Source organism: Podospora pseudopauciseta, chromosome 1 (genome assembly GCF_035222475.1).
Source record: "Podospora pseudopauciseta strain CBS 411.78 chromosome 1, whole genome shotgun sequence".
In the NCBI taxonomy this organism is placed as follows: domain Eukaryota; kingdom Fungi; phylum Ascomycota; class Sordariomycetes; order Sordariales; family Podosporaceae; genus Podospora; species Podospora pseudopauciseta.
This window is the reverse complement of record NC_085892.1, coordinates 8,331,310-8,349,963: the sequence shown is the minus strand read 5'-3', so window position 1 is coordinate 8,349,963 and position 18,654 is coordinate 8,331,310. Positions and strand designations below refer to the sequence as shown.

Below are 18,654 nucleotides of genomic sequence, written 5' to 3'. Positions count from 1 at the left end.
GGCTTTTCTTTCCGTGCTGCATTACTTCCTGCAGGCAAGACCGACAACACCATCCGGGCAGGTAAGGAGCAACGCATCTAAAGCGAGAATGAACAAGACCAAGGGTATCTGGGAGAGAAACCCAATGGTTTCAACCTATCGTTACCTTGATCTCCTCCGGTCAGACCCATTTTTGGGTTTTGGTCACCCCATCGCATTACCCATCGCGGGGTTTAATCACCCGATCCTTTCTATCAGATATGGATGCCCATTGTCTGGGTACCTAGTCCCGTCTGCCTCACTCACTTGGGATGAACGACCACCTACAACGCCCCTGAGGCTAAGGCAGCAGGCATGCGTGTCTGAATATCTGGGTGGCTACAGTGACATTGTCCCTCGTATCTTTTTGGCTTGAACTCACGCGAAGTTTTCGACATGTGACGATACAATCGGCTTGCTCTCTCTCGCATTATATGAGATCACTGCGATCTGAAGCACTAAGCCAGGCCCGCTTTCAGCGAAGGGAAAATCGAGCCCCAAACTCCAGTCGGCACCCATTGCGGACTTTGGCATCTGGGGTCACCCTACACAGCTCCATGGTCCATCGTGATCGAACTTTGCTCACCGGTTACCACGTCAGAGCCGGATATGGCAGTCATTTCGACGAGACGATTGGTGGATGCAGCCCCGGCCACGCCAGAGGGGTGCGACCATCGAGGCCGGTCAGAAACGACGCGTTCGTGAGGTGCCTGGAAGACAGTCCCTGCGGTCGGCGAGATGCCACTCCGCTCACTTCAGTCTCTTCCTCAGCACCAATACTTCTATAACCTTTCTTGTGGGCCCCTCCACCTCTCCTCTCACTCCAGGCCGTCCCTGTCAATATGTTCAGCCGTACGCATGAGAGCAAGCACACCACCACACCACTATCTCGTCAACGCTGCAGCCATGAACGGCCATGGCATTCGTTCTGAGCTCGCGATCAACCTCTCGTTAGGTATCAACGCTTGGTTCATTTGATCCTAGAGATGGCGCCCACCGCTGCGGAGATTGCGTTGGTTGGGCGTGATGTTGGTGTTGGTTAGCTACAACAAAATCACTTTGCCACCAATATATGTGCCTGCCTCCCAAGCCATCCGTTGAACATATCATGACGATGGTAGATCATCCCGATGGTCTTGAATATGCACTTTTGGAAGCCCTTTTGCTGCCCGACTGCATCACCTTCCTTCGCCGATTTGGAAGATCCGCGCTTGACGAGATGGCCGGCCTTCAAATCATGGGGCACCCTTGCTCTATGTCATCCTGCAGCTCCCGATGGTGGTGTGGCTCTCTGAGCATGAGTGAGCCTGATGCTGGCAGCGGGATATTTTAGCAGACGCCCAGAGAAGCGGAGGCTCCTCCCAGTCCGCTTATACGACTCGGGGTGCGTTCAACGAGACAGGCCAGTACGACAAGGTACCTTTCGGACGGCGCATGTACTGTCAAGTTCCTCAGTCTTACCGCCGGACTGGAATGAGAGTCCTCCTGGTTGGGACATAGGGTACTTTTCCCAACCCAACTTCAGTGTGGATGATTTCACATCAGTGGTCCGTTATATGAACTGGGTCCTTCACCTTGTTCGCCTGCAGATTCCGTACAGCGCTACTTCTCTCGGCTTGCCCTCAAATTCACTTACAATCTCGCAAGCCTCAACCTGCTTGCCCCGGGTATTCGTGGATTCACACCTCAGGACCAGTAACTTTTGGAAATACTAACTCCCATGAGGTTCGTATGTCTCTTGGCAGAACGCAAGTTGATGGGCCCCTCTTTGAGTTCACGAAGTATGGCAAGGGAGCCTGGATGATGCCCAGCGAAAGACCTATGCATCAGACCAGCCCGGGCCTGACCGAATGCTGATACAAGGCAGTCATACCTCTCAATGTGGCCGGAACTCGGAGCTTTAGGCTCGAACGTAGTGCCCTTGAAACGTGCCCAGGTCATGTCCACGACTGCATACTCGAGGCTCAACAAAGTGCATCTGACATATCACATCGAGAATCTAGACGTTGCTCATCAGCCCAGCCTTCCTTCCATCTGTCTTCTGAAAACGAAGAACCTCCTTCCCTTTCGGTTCATGTTCGGAAGGAACGAGGGAGAGTCCCACCCAATCAGGCCCCCATCTACAGGTGACACAGAAACTCTCCTTCCTCAGAGGAAGAAAAGGGGCTATACCATTCTGCACTGGAGCTGGAGTGCATACAAGGCCCCCAATCAGAGCGTGCACCTTTTTTTTTTGTTTTTTGTTTTCCCTCCATTGAGATCCGCAGTTGTCAACATCAGCGGTCGTGAGGTGTGCCTCAGCGATATCATCCGCTAAGAACTACGATCGGCTGAGTTCGCGTCGGAAGGTAGGCGGAATAATGTTGGGACAACAACGGGCAACGCGGCGACACGCGTGTCGATGTACAATCGGACGGGAAGAAGCCCCCCTTTGAGTGACCAGCCGGTCTCAAACAGATGAAATATCTACATTGGATCCAGTTCCTCGGGAGCTCCCACCACAGATGGTTTGCAAGCTGCCAGTGTGCTTCCTACCTAAAGGAGAACCGGTGGATGAGGACTCGCAGCTGGGAGAGTCTCGTTCAGGTAGGTTGCGCTCGACTGAGGTTGCGCAACACCCCTCCCTCTCTCCGAATGTAGGTTCTTGTTTGACCTTGCTTCCGGTTTCGTTCGCTAACTCAGTCCAAATCGGGTCCGGCAGGCTTCTTCTCGGTCAGGCCCAGACTCTCACAGCATGGACCGCTTCCTTTGCCACAAGACCCTACACCGCGTCGAAACTGACCATGGCACGACTGCGCGTCTCATGCGGTGATCAACGAGAGAAGCTCCGTGATCAAGTCTAACCAGGCGGACACGGCGATCGATTTGCGGAGATTGGCAAGCGCTGGGTGGCTGGCACCTGTTTCTCTGGGAAGAACCTGATGATGGTCTCCGGTTCGCCGACGCGATATACACTACGTGGCAAGCGCTTGTTTACAGGGGCAACATGACGCAAAACAGCAATATAAGGGGTCAGGGATTGCGGAGCGAGCGACGGACGACTGGCTTGGGATTTGTCTGGAAGACCGCGTCGCGCAGCTGCTCGTCATACAAGCGTGTCATCACGCGCATCGAGCCCTTCGGCCTGCCGGGACGAGGCGTCCAAGAGGAGGGACGACCACCGCCAGGTGCTTTTCTCCAGGTTTTTCGTGGCATCGTACCACAGGCCATGTTGGAGAGCTTACTTGGCCTCTCCCTGCTGACAAGCTCAGGGATGGGCTTTCTTGTCTCGTGCGAACACATGTTATCGGCTCGGTGCTGTCAAGTCAAGGAACTGCGTGGTCTCACAGACGGATGCGGGCGGCGCCGAGGCTCGATGATGCCCAGAACAAGATCCGTGATTGCCACCTCTCCCCCCCCCAGTGCTGGAGGTGGAAGGGGCTGGGGTGGATTCATTCCGGCCGTTGTCGTTGCTCTCACGTGGCCGAAACCAGGATGTGAAGATGGAAAGCAGGGGCTCTGGGCTTCTCTGATCAAGCCACTCATCAGAGACAGACAGGATCTGATACGCCCAGGAAGTCTCATCGAAGGGTTCCAAGCCGGTACCCAGCCGCGCCTACCCACGGTACAAGACATTTGATCAGCCAGCTAAACGTGGTGGACAGGGGATTGTCTTGTTCAACATGGCATGCAGCCCCTCGGAGGGTGCGGAAAGACCGTAGAGCAATCAAAGTTTGCAGGGAAGAGTTTGCAGCCAGCTGAGCCATGATAGCAAACCATGGGGAGAGGCTACCATATCACTTCGGCCCCGAACGGCCAGCGGGAAAGATCCCTGACCCCGAAGACGTGACCCGATTCGTGAGAAAAGGGCATATTCACAGCCATCGAAAGGCCTTTCGGTCGAACGCCAAGAATAGCAGCAATGCTGAGGGGGTCATGACCATCAATCAGCACTGTCATCATGAGGGGCAATGATGTGGAAGGACCGACTCCATAGAAGGGCCTATTTTCCCTCCTTGCCTGTCAGAATGGCAGATGGCGACTTGGCCTCCTTGTCCGACGCTGTTCTGTGTAAATGGTCCGATCCGGCGCCCCGTGTTCTCAGGACGATGGTATGTATTCGACTTTTGTGAGAGGTACCCGTCCTGACAGTGCCGCAGGTTTGTGAGAGGTGAGGTGTCTCGTGTTGACCTCCCCCTCTCGCTGCGGAAAGTCAATATTGAAGCCAGCCACATGCAGCGGCAGAGAATGCCCTGGAGTGTGTCGTGGCCAAGATGCTGATGGGTGTGGGTAGTCGACGTACATGTAGTAAGTATCGATGCGCTCAATACACACCCTTTGCCTCTAACAGCCATCTCCAAGACCCAGAACAAAGGGACTGACTTAACTCAAAGAGAGAGTTGAGGTGAGGCATGATGTTCATGTATGACATGAGATAGAAGCATGGCCAATCTGTCACTCACTGGCAGGTCGTTCACGATAGAGGCTAATGACGGTTGTGATATCTAGCCCGCCCCACATTTGATTCCTTGGTTGTTGTTGTTGTTATCACATCGCCTGTTTCTGCTTGATTCAAGTCATCTATCTCGGGCCTTCCGGGTGCAAGCAGGCAAGAGCAGACTTTTCAGACGAATGGAAAGGCATGCAAGCCTGATAGGTGTTTACGATGCCGAAGAGACAATAGAAGCAAAATTGGGCAATGTTGCTGCAGAAAACGAAAAGAACAAATCCAATGAGAGGCCGTCAACCTGTGCTCCCCCCCCCTTTTTTTCCCCTGGCAACCTGGAAGCTGGACACGGGACAGGCGCATCTCGCAACCTCGTGTGAGAGCTCTCTATTCTCGGGATGATCCGGAGAACCTAGGGGGTAAGCCACCTGGATAAGCTGAAAGGACTAAAGATTTCAAGGAGAAAATTTAGGCTCTAGGCAACGGTGCACTTGCCCACCCCTCTCCGAAGAGGGAAGCACAAGATACGGTCTTTGTGTGAGGGTGTCTTTTGCAAGGGAGGTTGAAAGAAAGTCCACTAAACTGAACAGAAAGAATGCAGGCAGGTAAGGAGTGGGTCTCGTGGTGGGGATGTAAACGCTTTGGCCAACGGTTTTTGACAATGATTTTAGCGACTCCGCTGGGGGCGCTTTCTGGCTCTTTTGGGCTGACAGCTGGGCTGTGATACGCTGCCCGCAATGTGCCAATGGAACATGGGGCCATCATGGGTTTGTTTCGCCGCCTCCGCCCGCCGGAGAGGAGTCACACCGTCACAGCGGGAAAACATGACGTACATTTTGAGGTATCAGAAATCAGTAGTGCTTAAGGTACGGTTACCAACCTCCTAGTCTAGTGAATCACATAGACACACGAGAAAGGTCCTTGTGTGTTCTGGCCGCCCCTCTTTGACCGAGCTTGAGCACTTTGTCCGTTTCTAATCCTGCTTGTTAGGTGGCAGGAAGGCGAAGCAATAAGGCAACTGTGTATTGGGATTGCGGCGAGCATATTTGCAATCCATCCGCCTTCCCGTGACTTTTGTGAGCTTGAGCGGTTTCCGATTCCCCGATTTCCGCATTGTCGATTGTCGATTTGCATTACTTTGCTCCCGAAGAACACATACAACACGCCCACGCAACAAACAGAGAAGCAAGCGCAACTCGGTCCATTAGGTACCGACCCGTTCATTGCCTTTTTCTCTTCGAGTCACCAGAAAAAGAAACGCGCACCAGTCACGAGCTTTGGCAGCCTTTTTTATTTTTATTTTTAATTCGCCATCGCCCAAAGGCCTTGTTTTTATATAGTTTCGCTCTAGATATTTCAGAGAGGAAGCAAGAGCCCAAAAGTAATCAATGCCGAAGAAGAGACACCAAAAACAGTATTCCAAGCCGCAGTCCACAGCACCAGCGTCACTCAGCAGCAGTACGGCTGCTAGCAGGCACAACAGCCACCATGGTGCGTTTCGTTTTAGTTCTTTTTCTCTCTTTATTGTCTGCTGGTACCACACCGGAGCCCCGCATGATGTCCACATTTCCCCCCTCCCCGTCGTGTATCCCCGCAGCCGTTGAACGTTGAACCGGGTTTGGGGCGGTTTGGCCCGTAAATTGGATAGTTCCATTCTACACACCCCCTCCATCGAACTCTTTTTCGCCCACACCCTTTGTGTGTGTGTGTGTTTTGATCTTGTTTACCCTGGGGGGGTGGGGGCCCATACACAAACCCAACAGTTTGTGGAAAGGGTGTGAGATACACTTTAGTGGGATGATTAAGCAAGACTAACATTCTCTCGATACTTTCTTTCCTGTCATCACAGACGACCAACAACAGAACCGTTCCGTCAATGAGCTGCTGGCCGACTTGCGTCGGGCAGGGCTGAGGGACGGTGGCTCATCGCAAATCCGTCCAGCAGAGGCGTTTGTTCAGCCAACTGTTCCGCCAGCAATACGGCAGATCCTTCAGCTGCCGGAGACGCCGGCGCCGCCACCAAGGCGTCCGGTGCGGGTTGATGCCACAGGTAGGAGACTGCCTCCGGGACCGGCGCCCCCGCGGAGCTGGGTATCCAGGCCTGCGGGGAGTGGTCTGTATAGTGACCCTCGGACGTTGATTGAGTTTGGTGGGGCGCAGAATTATGCTCAAAGACCGCTGCCGGGTATGGTCTTGCCTGCAAAGGGGAGTTTGATGGATCTCGTGCTGAAGGGGTTTGCGAGGACGTGGGACTGGCAGGTGGAATATTGCCGGTATATTCTCTATGAGCTACCAACACGCGTGAGAGGGGCGTTGCTGGCGTATATTGGGTTGTATAGTGAGAAAGGCCTGACGCTGCAGGACATGAGAGCCATCCTGCTTCCCCCTCCTCCTGTGGTGTACGAGGACGACGAGGACAGTCACTATGAACAGGAACGACAAAGAGGGTTCCTCCCCCCAGGCGTCGTGAACGACGACTTTTCCTGTCTCGACCTGTCCTGGTCGCTGGGGCGGTCACTCAAAATCCGCGAGCTGTCGGATTTCTTATACCCACCCCAAGCGGCAGCTGTTGTATCAACGGCTGATCCCAAAGACTCATGGGACGCACCTGATGACGAACCAACGCTCGAGCCGTCAATACCGGCCGCCCTGCTGCCCAACTTGACACGCTTGTCGCTGGCCCTCGATCCGGAACATGCCCATAATGTCTCCTGGCGGCACTTGCTTTCCTTTGCTACCCATATGCCGAACTTGACGCACTTGAGTCTGGCGTTTTGGCCGGAGCCATCACTTACCCCCAACGCAAAATTGGCTACTATGGTCACTGCACAGGGGCAGGTGGTTCAATATGGAGCCACGGGACCGTACAGTCACAGTTTGGACAACGACTGGACAGAGGCGATCATGGTGTTGAACCGGTTAAGCAAGAGTTTGTATCGGCTCGAGCATCTGGACTTGACGGGTTGCGGACTGTGGGCTTCGGCGCTGTGGTCGAAGAGCGGACATGATATGGTCGATTGGGTGGGCGCTTGGGGGAAGGTGGAGAGGATAGTGATGTACGCAGGTTATAAACTGGGGGAGGAGGCAGGGAGCAGTGAGAGGGCGAGGTATGAGATGGTGACGGAGAATGCGAGGAGGGTGGAGAGGCATGTGAGGGGACGGAGAGCAGAGAAGGGGATGGGTAAGAGAGGAATAGTGGTCGAGACTGATGAAGAGGGAAAGGAGTAATATCTACCGGGGAGTAGGAAGATATTGAGGTATAGATTCGTCAGGGATCTGGGGACAGGCACCAGCAACTACCACTCTACGATATTGACAGCCTTTTATTTATTTATTCGTAACCCTCAAAGCCTGCTACGTGGTATTCCGGTAAATCCAAAGTACCATACAATAAGCAATGCTCAGTGGTCATTTCGAAGTCCTGTTCGTATCAGAAGCAGGAGTAGCCATTATCAAAACAGACAGATCCTGCCCTCAAGTGAAATGGATTGAGATGATGACAAAGGCAGTACTCAAAATATTGACATAAACTATGCGCACGGATTTATTATCTTCTCATGCAAACTAGTCGCCTCTAAATTTCTTGGTTCTCCGAAAGATGGAAACTCGCAGCCTGGAGGCGTGGTATGAGAATCTCTTACAAAGCCCTAAACCACTGATACAGAGGATATTTTGGAAACAACACTCCACAGAGAAACCAGCAAGCCCAGAACAAATTAAACGATGCATTGGCTGACGAAAACTAAATGATAGCAAAAAACATAAATGAATGTAAAAACGATGCAAAAGGTAAGGACGAAACGTGATTTGAACACGTGACCTACCGGACTGCAGCCGGTTGCTCTACCCCTGAGCTATTCGTCCTGACAAGAATCAGCTGCTGATTGATGATGTTGTAACTAGATGTAACACTTATAAAAGTGAAATGCCATCAGATATCAACATAAATGAGAGCAAATAATGAGTATGAAGCCATTTCCTAACATTTCATTACCATAAATAAAAAAAAAAATAAAAAAAAAATCCACAGTACTACCAAGTGCTGATAGTACCTACCACTCTTCGTGCTGGTTTGGCTGACACAGTGCCCTCCCGCATTCCTTCCGCTGCTCCGCACAGTATGAAAGTGGGTCACTGAACCGCAACTTGGACTGGATCACATCTCACGTTCATTCGCCAAAGCTCATCTTACTTTTGACTTTACACAGCTCATTGCTTTTCGTCTCAAACAATCACACCGAGCTCGCACATCATATGCCATCAATTCATGGTGGCACTCATCTCTCTACTATTATTAACTACCTGCCGCTCACCAATTGATCCTTGGTCTGAGAAAGCGCACGGCGCCTGGCAGTAACTGCTTCATCAACAACTAGAGGTCAACACTGGTCTCACTCGGCTCAATGTTTGAAGTCATGGAGGAGCCTACGGATAATAGGTATGTCAATTGAGATGTATCATACAGTACTTACTCTCGCGCACACATTCTTTTGATTATTCCATCAAATGAGCCACCATCTTGCCGGCATGGTGAATCACGTCTCTCATCTCAACATGAGACGTGTAGTTTCCATGATCCCCGCCATGTAAGATCCAGGAGACGATGGGCTAACGCAAATAATCACACATGCAGAATGGCAGAAGAGCCTGTACCACAGCCCAATGGGAATGCCGTCGCAGTCGCTGCTGAGGTAGTCACTATCGTAGAAGCTGCCGACAAGAATGCGAGTGATGTCGCCCCAGTTGAAGTAGCGCGCCCAGCTAATAGCATACAAGAACACCGACCATTCTCCTGGCTGTAAGTCACATCCTCGCATGATTAGCATCACACATACTGACATAGACAATCTTCCCAGGGAACCTCATCCCATATTTGTCATCGCCTTAGTTGGACCCGAGGAGATACCGTTCGGCATCCAAAAAGACTTCTTGTGCTCCAAGTCCTCCTATTACCGCAAGTTCTTCGACGAGAATGCAGACCAAGAATCCATCGAGAACATTGTCAGACTCCCAGAAACACCCACCGAGGTGTTCGCGTACTGCCAAAACTATCTCTACACGGGCCAGGTCTTCCCATCACTGGATAACCTTCCCAGCTATGATGTACTCATTGGCGTGTGGAAGCTTGGCCATATGCTCGGCATCGACGGCCTCTGCGATGCGACACTGGACGCCATGATTGAGTGCAGACGCATCACCGAACACATTCCTGCAACACCACTTCTTGTACAAGTGTGGAAAGATACTCCTGAGGGCTCTTCGATACGAAAGCTGCTCCTTTCGTGGGCTGCCGAGTATATGAGATCGTCGGAGTCCCGGACAGAGTTTGCGAGGTCGTTGCCGCAGGAGGTGTTGAGTGAGTTGGTGGTAGCTATGAGCTCACTGGAGAACAGCTCCCCCCTTGATGAGCGGGCTGGATCCGATCCTGCCGCCCTTGCCCCGGCCGCAGAGAAGCGACGTGACGCTGAAGGGGGACAGGAAGGAGGACGACCTGCGAAGAAGCAGCGTGTGTCGGAAGCTGGTGCCAACGGGTCACCTCCTGTTGTCTCTCAGACCGCTTCTGGTCGCAAGACGGTGACAAAGGGAGCCACCGCTTCTGTGCCAAAAGCCTCGTCTAAACCAGGCCCTAAGCGCCGCACTAGTGGAGCTGCGATTGCGAGCCAGCAGTTTTCGACGAACCAGAAACTGAACTTTTGCGCAGACCTACTGGCCAGGATGCTCTCTGGCCCTGGTAAGCCCGCTTCACCTTTCCTCTCGCATTACTTGAACTGATATTAACGTCTATAACCAGGCTTTTGGACCCGTGTCGTTGGGCCCTTCAAGGATCCCGTCGACCCCCAGCGCGATGGCGTACCCGACTACTTCAACGTGGTCAAGAAGCCCATGGACTTGACGACGATGAAGAACAAGATGGACAACAAGGAGTACAGTGACGAACAGGAGTTCCTGGCAGACATGAACCAAATCTTTGCGAACTGCTATGAGTACTGGAATGAGACTGATCCCATGTGGGGCGCGGCAGAGAAGTTGCAAAAGTCGTTTGAGGACAAGTTTAGCCAGATGAACAAGTGGATCGCGAAGATGGAAGGGGATGAGGGGCATTAGAATGGCTCCGGTACTGAGCTTCGGAATGTGCCGGCTTACCCATTCAAGCGCTTCACCTGTTCTAGCTCCGGTTTCAGGAAACGTCAAAAAAAAAATACAGCTGTGCGGCTGGGGGGAGGACGACCACCTCCGAGCAAAAGACGAAGAGAAGCACGTCGGCACAAAAGACGAAGAAGAGCGTGGCATGGTGTAAGATAAGGGAGAATGTCTCTTACTGTCAGCAGGAGTTTGTCTAGGTCTTGGCGGCTGGCTTTCCTTCCATTTATTAATGATAATTTAGGGGTGGGGAGGAGGGAAACCAAAAGGTCGCGTTTCATTTTATGGTTTTGTTGGGATGGAACACAGGTAAAGACGAAAGAAGAGAAGGTTACAGGTTGGAATCATGACGGTTAGTGTACGTTCATAGGGGTGTTAATGGTCCGCTCTTAGTAACTAGGGCGGTGATCTTTTGGCCCAAACAGCAGCCATTTGAAAGAATTTCCATGAAGGGTTTCATCAAGGCCCTGGGGCCCCTGATGAAGTATTTTTTGACGTATTGGCCAGTACGTGCCAAGGCCCTATCGAAGACCGGTCGAAGTCAAGATAAAGGCCCTGGAAGAAGGTGGCCTACGGTGGATATGGCTTGCTGTAAGGCCCTGTAATTGACCATACTGAGCAGTATGAAAGTCTTCGTCACCTTTTTTTAATGAAGACTTTCATGGGAAAGTGGAGTTTTAAAGGCCTATAGTTAGTCAGAGTTTAAAATACACGGACTTCTCTTCAGGAACGGTTTTCCATCCAAATTGGCTGATGAACTGTTTCAGACGAAAAAGATCACACATTCTGAAAGTCTTCATATGAAGACTTTCAGCGAAAATTACGGCCAAAAGATCGCGCCCTAGCTCACTCAGTAGCTGCTAGTTTTCACCAATGAATATATGAGGCAAAGCGGCTACTTTGACCAACAGTTTAGATGGCTAAAATATGGTTTGATGGGTATATGTGAGATCCCTTTTGATAATATGCTTCTCTTCCTAAGCTCTGTCGAAATTCAAAACGCCTTGATCATAGTTTCCCTGAAATTCCATCACAGCCAACTGATATTGTACACGCATACCTTTATCATACACCGCTCTCGCACCTGGCGATGACTTCACCACCTGATACCGAGAAACTTGATCCCATCGGTCTTGGACCTCTCCTTCGCAGCCAGTGCGGAGGCAGCCTCTGCGTTCTCCAAGTAGATCCTCTGTTGGCCCTTTACATCAACATAAAAGTACCTGTACTCCCACTGTTTCCCTCCAACCGGCTTGAAAAGATGTACAAAAGCCGTGCCAGTACCTTTCGGTCCCTTGAGCTATTATTATGATGCCATGTCAGCATGTTTCCTTCAGTCATTATTCGCTAGCTGTATAACGCACGTTGAAGTTGATGTACATATGCTGAACCCCATTCCGATCCGTCACTTCACTCGAGGCGATCGGCCTCGCCCTCCGCCACTTGTTGCCGGTCTCCTCTCCGAATGCCTCGATTTTTTTGCCATCTCCCAGGAGCCCAATCAAGCGCGGATCGGCCTTTATACGGTCAACGGCGCGGTTGAAGTAGGCTGTCCGGGAGGAGGGCGAGAAGACCTCGGTGTAGAGCACGTAGAGCACGCCAGAGGTGAGGGTCAAACCGAGGATAACGAGGCCGAAGTTGAAGGTTTGCTGGCTGGCGCGAGCGCCCTTTTCAAGGATCGAAAGAGAGGACCATGGGACAGAGCCGGTGTCGTTGAAGGGCGTGACGGAGCGGCGTTTAACTTCTGGTTCGGATTTGGAGGACGAAGTTTGGTGGTGGGTTGCGTAATGGCGGGGTTGAAGGGCACGTAGATTGACCACTGGGGAGGTGGAAGGGAGGGTTCGAAGCCGAAGAACTGGGGTTAGATGGGATTTGATCATCATGGCGGTTGGGGATTATCCATTGCTCCACGCAATAGATATCGTGATTCGAAGGCTGTCCGCCTCCTTCAAGGTGAGGTCAAGTGGGAGCTTCAAGCTGCAGGGCCCCAGGCTTCTGCCGCCCCGGCATTTCCTCGGCGGGTAAAAGACTCAAGGTGGCCCGTGGGTGCAGACGTGGGGCAGCTCAGCACTAAGCCAGTTCAGGGTTAGTGGATTGACTTGATGCCACATGGATGGATTCCTGGGCAGCGAAATTGTGGCCCGTTGTCCCCTGACTGGATCACCATTGAACGTTCACGAGCCTCGACCGCACTTCACCCTTTGAACTTTACTATCCGAGACCGCCAGCACACTTAACTACAGAGCCAACCGTTACACACCAGACACAATGAGCGGCCTCGCTACCAAGCAGCAGTCGCTCAAGCTCTTTGAGAAACTCAAGTCCAAGCAGGCTAATAAGGCAAGCCATCCATATCATCCCTCCTCGCGTTGCCAGCAAGGTGCCGAGTTCGGTCGCGAGACCACGGCCACGCCCACCCGCGATGATGGAAACGGTTTACTAACTACGGATTCCTTCCCCCGTGACAGATCTGCTTCGACTGCGGTCAAAAGAACCCAACATGGACCTCCGTTCCTTTTGGCATCTACCTCTGCCTCGATTGCTCGGCCCACCATCGCAACCTCGGTGTCCACATCTCCTTTGTTCGGTCTACTAACCTCGACCGTATGTCCCCGTTTCGCATTCGCGTGCCTCCGACAACAAGAGCCCATAATAACTAACCATGCTATAATACAGAGTGGCAATGGGACCAGCTCCGCATCATGAAAGTTGGCGGAAACGAGTCCGCGACCAAGTTCTTCCAGTCCAACGGCGGGTCTGCCGCGCTGAACAGCAAGGACCCCAAGACCAAGTACAGCTCCACTGCCGCGACCAAGTACAAGGAGGAACTCAAGAAGAGAGCCGCGAGGGACGCCAAGGAGTTCCCCGAAGAGGTCGTTCTTGAGGAAGGTGGCGACGCCGCCGAGGCACCCGCCGAAGAGGAAGATGACTTCTTCTCATCTTGGGACAAGCCGGCCATCAAGAAGCCTACACCGCCAATTTCACGAACCGCCACCCCTCCCGTTGTCGGGCGCACCGCCTCTCCATTAAGCAGCGCAGCCCAGAACGGCAAGGATATTTCGCGTACCGCCTCCCCTCTGGCTAAGACCGATGGCGAGTCCAAGCCTGCTGCCGGCCGCATCGTCACCTCTTCCAGCTTGAAGAAGACAACTACTGGGCCCCGCAAGGCCAATGTCCTCGGCGCGAAGAAGGTCGCAACCAAGCTCGGCGCAAAGAAGTTGGGTGGCGATGTGGTCATTGATTTTGACGAGGCGGAGAAGAAGGCCAAGGAGGAGGCTGAGCGTATCGAGAAGCTGGGCTATGATCCCGAAGCTGAAGAACAGAACTCCAAGGCCGCTGCTGCCAAGAAGGATACCGGTGCTGCCATTTTATCTCCCACACCTGTGAGCTCGGCTCGGAGTGGTGGATACGGTTCGGCTTCTCACACAAGAGAAAAGTCGGCTTCGGAGATGGAGCGTTTGGGTATGGGTATGGGCAGACTTGGATTCGGGCAGATTGGTGCCCAGAAGGCTGCCGCCGCTGCTTCCACAGCAAAGAAGAACGCTGGTGGCTTCGGGTCTGTTGGACCTATCAAGGGCAATGTTGATGGTGAGTTCTGCTATCATTTTAGGGCTGTTGAGGCGTGATACTAATCCAGCTTTCCCTTGCAGATGATGACAATGACAACTACGCCCGCAAGAAGTTCGGCACTCAGAAGGCCATTTCTTCAGACGAATTCTTCGGCAAGGGCATGTTCAACGCTGAGGCACAGGCTGAAGCCAAGTCCCGCCTGGGCGGTTTTGAGGGTGCCTCTGCTATCTCTTCGAATGCATACTTTGGGCGTGAGGAGTCTGACGATATGCCCGGCGGCGGCATGGATGATTATGGTGACTTGGAGAGCGCCGCGAAGGATTTTGTCAGGAGGTTCGGCATTACTGCTGGCGACGACCTCGAGAACCTAACGCATCTGCTTGGGGAGGGTGCTGGGAGGTTGCAGGGAGCCATCAGGGCTTATTTAGGGAACTAGAATTGAATTTTTTTTTGGAAGGGGTTGGGAAAAAAGGAAATATCAATTTGTAATGTTGGGGGATTGGTGGGCTGGTGGGAATTGCGAAGGGAGGTGGGAAGTTTAAATTTAGCAAGCAGAACAGCGGGCATGTTTGGTGATTTAGTTGTCTTTGGGGTTTGTATGGGGGTGTAGGTTGGTTGGTTCTTGGTAGTTATCTTATTTACACGAGTTAGAGAAATAAAAGCACGACGTGGTGTTACATTAAAGCGGCCTAATCTCGACATGATATATAGCTGCCAAACTCATCCTCCTCACACAAGGTCAACAAGGAGGCCGGGAGATTGATGCCAAAAAGGTAATATTGTCTTCCTTCAGAGGGAGTGAGGAGGGGATGGTTGAGAGAAGGAAAAGAAATGATGCTTGCGGTTTATGTGGATCGAACACATGACCTTCAGATTGACTTCCTGAAGTTGACTTCAGTCTGACGCTCTCCCAACTGAGCTAAACCCGCTTGCTGTCGTGTTATTCTTGACTCGGGAGTGGGATTATGTGTGGAGTTGTGGGAGTGGGCTGCGGCGGTTGGGGTTTGGAACCCTTGGACAAGGCTTAGAGATAACGCCCCCTCACCAAGCTCATTGCTCACCCTAAAACCTATCCGTGTAATAATTTTATATACAACTGTATGTATCGAGTATCTCACGTCCATCGTATATGGTACATCTTGTTTCGCACAACCTTCGTTAGCTTGAAAACTACACTATGCTACTGTGGTGAGTGGAGCGAGTCAGGGGTAACTCGAAACCGACGCTTTGGAGTGGCCGGTGACAAGAAGCAAGTGGTGAGCTCCAAAACACTTCCCCAGATTTCACAAGTCCCCAATCTCAAAGGTCACTGATCATGCCGCCGAAACTCCAGCTGCCCCAGTCTCAACCACCCCCGAGCCGAGAATTCTGCGGAAGGCCGACCGAAATTGCGGCTACGGGCCGGCATGAAAGTGGGACCGGCCACCATTACCGCCTGTTGATAGCCAGAGACGCTCGGGCCATGTCGATCGCTTTGAAACAGTCGAGATGAACCGTGCACTGACAGCCAGTCAAATTACCTCATGATGGAACCCAAAGCTGCCGCCAACTTGAACGGCGCAGGCTGGCAAAGTCAGCTCGGTCGAAACAGACAGATGCGGAAATGGCGTTTCGCCGTCCGTTGGCGCTTGAGAATTGTCGGGAATCTTTGTTCTATTATGCTCCATAGAGAGAGCTGGTGGAGAATGGGTATGAGGCTATCGATATCACAGCAATCCAGATTGTTCTCTGAAGATCCCCCGAGATTAACGATGAGGTGTATCGGGAGTTGCTTGGCCTCATTTGCTTTGCTCCGGCTTGGTGTGCATCGAAACAGAAAACTCCTGCCGGGGTTTTGCCAGCGACAAATTTCCCACGGCAAGGTCGCCGGAAAATCGAAGATTGAGAAACCGCTGGCCTCCTTGTTGGCCCAGAACTGCCCTTGACATCCACTGTTGCTCAGGGAAGGCCTTGTTGGCAACCTCTTGGCTGTCCACGGCGACCACAGAGCGCGCCGACACAGACGCACGCGACGTTGAAGATGGGACCACCACGTCAGGCTTGCTTCATGCGTGAGGCAGCGAGCGGTAGGGGGGAAAACAGGGAAATCACTCATCTGAACTGGAAGAGCAGGTGGAAGCTGCCATTGGGAAACGGAGCTGTTGATTTCCTGACTGAATTGGGAATTTTGGGATGAGCTTGCCCGCCCATCTGTCATTGGCGCCTGGTTCCTGGCTTGCTGCTGTCTGCCAGGAACACCGCACAACCAGACGCAGGTACCGTGCCGCGCAGGGAAGCAATGCCCAACGCTGAAATTAAGGAGATGGTCTCATATGGTTGCTTGGCTGCCAATTGGCAGGGTCGAATGTGTACCCTGGCCGCAAGAGTCTGCGGCAGCGATACCTTCCCGCTATCGTCAAGAGGCCCGTCCACCCCCAGCACCCCCCAGAGTGCCCAGATCCTCGCGCTCGTTTTTAACCGCCCCGTCGCCCTCATTTCTCCCTCTGCTCACCTTTTGCTTCTGTTTGGCCACCCATCGCCTCTTCACCTGAAGAAATTGTCATTCCTTTCCAGAGTCCTGTACTCGATCCATTCGTTTTTGCAACATCGGCTACGAACGACATATTTTTGTCCGCCAATTTAATTACCGCCCTCCTCGATCCTCGATTTGAACGCGCTACCCAATACCTCAAAACTCACCAAATCAATCCATCACAATGCTCGCCAAATCCATCACCGCTCTGGCGGCTCTCGCCTTCGCCGTCAATGTCGCTGCCGAGCAACCCTACAAGCCTCAGCTCGTGAAGATGTCGACCCGCTCCCTGTTCTCCATCGGTCGCCGTCAAGATGCCCCCGGGTACCAGCCAGAGCAGGCCGTGTGTGGAGAGGGAAACACTTGCGAGGAGGCTTGCGGTGCCGGCTACACAACTTGCGCTTCCACCGACAACCAGGTGCACTGCTTCAACGCTCAAGCGGCTCAGACGTGCTGCCCCGATCAGTCTGGCAGTATGTGCTGGCAATCGTGATGTTTGGAAAAGCTCATGACTAACGCGTACGATAGACTCCTGCGACGCTGGCTACTACTGCACAGCCGACAAGGCCGGTGAGACGTGGTGCTGCCCCAACTCTATGGACCTTGAGGCCTGCGCTGCTGCATTCGAGGTGACTGGTGGTCTCGTCTCTCAGACCCCTCCTCCTGCCACTTCGACCTCTACCACCAGCTCCGAGGTCATTTCCACCGCTCCTCCCACAACTACCAGTACCAGCGCCAGCAGCTCGATCGTCTTTGGTGGTAAGAACTCTACTTCGGCTGCCATCACCATCACCAGCTCTGGTCTTGCCTCGGCTTCCGCCTCTGCTACCGGTGGCGCGTCTAACAGCACCGTCTCCCTTGGCACCTCTCCCTCGCCCTCCGCACCTGCTCCTTCCGTCTCCAACATCGCTGAGGGTGCCGCTGGTACCTTCGCCGCTCCCGTCAGCGCCCTACTCCTCATTGCCGGTGTTGTCGCTCTTCTCTAAACTCCTAACGGCACCAAATCCTCGGAGGTTCGACATGAACACTACAGGACAATGGATTTCCGAGGGCACACTGCTTTTACGAGACATGAGACACGACCTGATAGCCCGCACACCTAAGCCTTAATCACCTTTGTTTGTGCAGAGTTGGAATGTTGCGTGTTTCCAGGCGACAAATGGATTTGGTTGGTTTTTTTTCTGCCAAAGGATAATGGGCAAAGGAGCACGTTAATTTTCCAGGGATGCTTTAGAAACCATTTTACGACGCAGCGTGCTTGTTTTTTTGTTTTTTTTGGCCATCATGCCCTGTGGGTGTGTGGGAACTTCCGGGGGTCAAGGACTGGACTGGATGCGAGGGGGGAAGCCAGCTGGGTTTCTTGTTTTATACTCTTCGACTTGATACTCTGCCGAGACTGTTCTTGGACGGATTGTCTCGGGCATTTTGTGATTTTTTTTGTTACGGAATATGTTGTAAGAGAGAATGGAAGAGAGGGATTGTAGAAGACTTGTTGTCCTATAATTACGCTGGAGACAGTAACATACCAACTTTGCACAGATTTTTGGTCCTGCTTCTTGTGACATGTTCTTCTTTTGTTGAATCGTCGGGTGCTTGCTTTTTCTTCAACAGCTGCAAGACATGTTTATGCAGGGCTGTCAATATCCAGATGCATGGCTTCTCGGTCACGAGGTGTAAAGGTTTTATTGGCCGTCTAAATGGAAATACGGGTGGTTGAGCGAGCACAACGTACTAATCTCCGAGTAGCTCTGTTGTGGGAAGCAAACAATTGGGCGACGGAATACCTGGGAAGATGTTTGAAGTGCTTGTCCTTCTGTGGGCTCTGCGAATCATAAGGGAGAAAAGGCAGTCAGAGAAAGGGATACGGAGGTCCGGGATCATGATTGCGTGCATGATTCCTCTTTCGCGGCGCTACTGGGAGCTGGTCAAGGAAAACATGCTCGAATCCTCGTTAGCTTCTTGTAGGGTGTGTAACGTCGAGAGTAGG

At 52.5% G+C, this 18,654-nt stretch overlaps 7 protein-coding genes and 2 non-coding genes across 9 annotated transcripts; 6 read left to right on the top strand and 3 right to left on the bottom strand.

The window, feature by feature from the left end:
- Window positions 1-1,328: 1,328 nt before the first annotated feature.
- On the top strand, window positions 1,329-1,875 carry QC763_0026910 (uncharacterized protein; the record flags this gene model as incomplete). Its single annotated transcript, XM_062905465.1, has 2 exons — window positions 1,329-1,402; window positions 1,764-1,875. The coding sequence occupies 2 exons, from the start codon at window positions 1,329-1,331 to the stop codon at window positions 1,873-1,875; spliced, it is 186 nt and encodes a 61-aa protein (XP_062772012.1).
- A 2,093-nt stretch (window positions 1,876-3,968) lies between these two features.
- On the top strand, window positions 3,969-5,200 carry QC763_0026900 (uncharacterized protein; the record flags this gene model as incomplete). Its single annotated transcript, XM_062905464.1, has 4 exons — window positions 3,969-4,109; window positions 4,227-4,305; window positions 4,507-5,049; window positions 5,116-5,200. 3 exons carry the CDS (start codon window positions 3,969-3,971, stop codon window positions 4,566-4,568), a joined length of 282 nt encoding a protein of 93 aa, XP_062772011.1. The 3' UTR covers window positions 4,569-5,049; window positions 5,116-5,200.
- A 73-nt stretch (window positions 5,201-5,273) lies between these two features.
- Window positions 5,274-7,794, top strand: QC763_122910 (uncharacterized protein). The gene is made up of 3 exons (XM_062908856.1): window positions 5,274-5,310; window positions 5,435-5,935; window positions 6,294-7,794. The coding sequence occupies exons 2-3, from the start codon at window positions 5,833-5,835 to the stop codon at window positions 7,670-7,672; spliced, it is 1,482 nt and encodes a 493-aa protein (XP_062772010.1). The 5' UTR covers window positions 5,274-5,310; window positions 5,435-5,832; the 3' UTR covers window positions 7,673-7,794.
- Window positions 7,795-8,236: 442 nt separating this feature from the next.
- Window positions 8,237-8,308, bottom strand: QC763_0026880. The gene has a single exon. It is a non-coding gene; the product is annotated as a tRNA-Cys (tRNA).
- Window positions 8,309-8,468: 160 nt separating this feature from the next.
- On the top strand, window positions 8,469-11,036 carry QC763_122900 (uncharacterized protein). Its single transcript, XM_062908855.1, has 5 exons — window positions 8,469-8,882; window positions 9,078-9,242; window positions 9,301-10,175; window positions 10,236-10,689; window positions 10,717-11,036. The coding sequence occupies exons 1-4, from the start codon at window positions 8,848-8,850 to the stop codon at window positions 10,547-10,549; spliced, it is 1,389 nt and encodes a 462-aa protein (XP_062772009.1). The 5' UTR covers window positions 8,469-8,847; the 3' UTR covers window positions 10,550-10,689; window positions 10,717-11,036.
- A 441-nt stretch (window positions 11,037-11,477) lies between these two features.
- On the bottom strand, window positions 11,478-12,632 carry TIM21 (mitochondrial import inner membrane translocase subunit tim21). The gene is made up of 2 exons (XM_062908854.1): window positions 11,950-12,632; window positions 11,478-11,885 (listed from the first exon to the last, which is right to left on the bottom strand). Exons 1-2 carry the CDS (start codon window positions 12,466-12,468, stop codon window positions 11,682-11,684), a joined length of 723 nt encoding a protein of 240 aa, XP_062772008.1. The 5' UTR covers window positions 12,469-12,632; the 3' UTR covers window positions 11,478-11,681.
- Window positions 12,633-12,853: 221 nt separating this feature from the next.
- Window positions 12,854-14,591, top strand: GLO3 (ADP-ribosylation factor GTPase activating protein, ER-Golgi transport; the record flags this gene model as incomplete). The annotated part of the gene is made up of 4 exons (XM_062908853.1): window positions 12,854-12,925; window positions 13,054-13,189; window positions 13,262-14,173; window positions 14,236-14,591. 4 exons carry the CDS (start codon window positions 12,854-12,856, stop codon window positions 14,589-14,591), a joined length of 1,476 nt encoding a protein of 491 aa, XP_062772007.1.
- Window positions 14,592-14,994: 403 nt separating this feature from the next.
- On the bottom strand, window positions 14,995-15,084 carry QC763_0026840. Its single transcript has one exon. It is a non-coding gene; the product is annotated as a tRNA-Phe (tRNA).
- A 177-nt stretch (window positions 15,085-15,261) lies between these two features.
- Window positions 15,262-18,260, top strand: QC763_122870 (uncharacterized protein). Its single transcript, XM_062908852.1, has 2 exons — window positions 15,262-17,140; window positions 17,196-18,260. Exons 1-2 carry the CDS (start codon window positions 16,852-16,854, stop codon window positions 17,651-17,653), a joined length of 747 nt encoding a protein of 248 aa, XP_062772006.1. The 5' UTR covers window positions 15,262-16,851; the 3' UTR covers window positions 17,654-18,260.
- The last annotated feature ends 394 nt before the right edge of the window (window positions 18,261-18,654 follow it).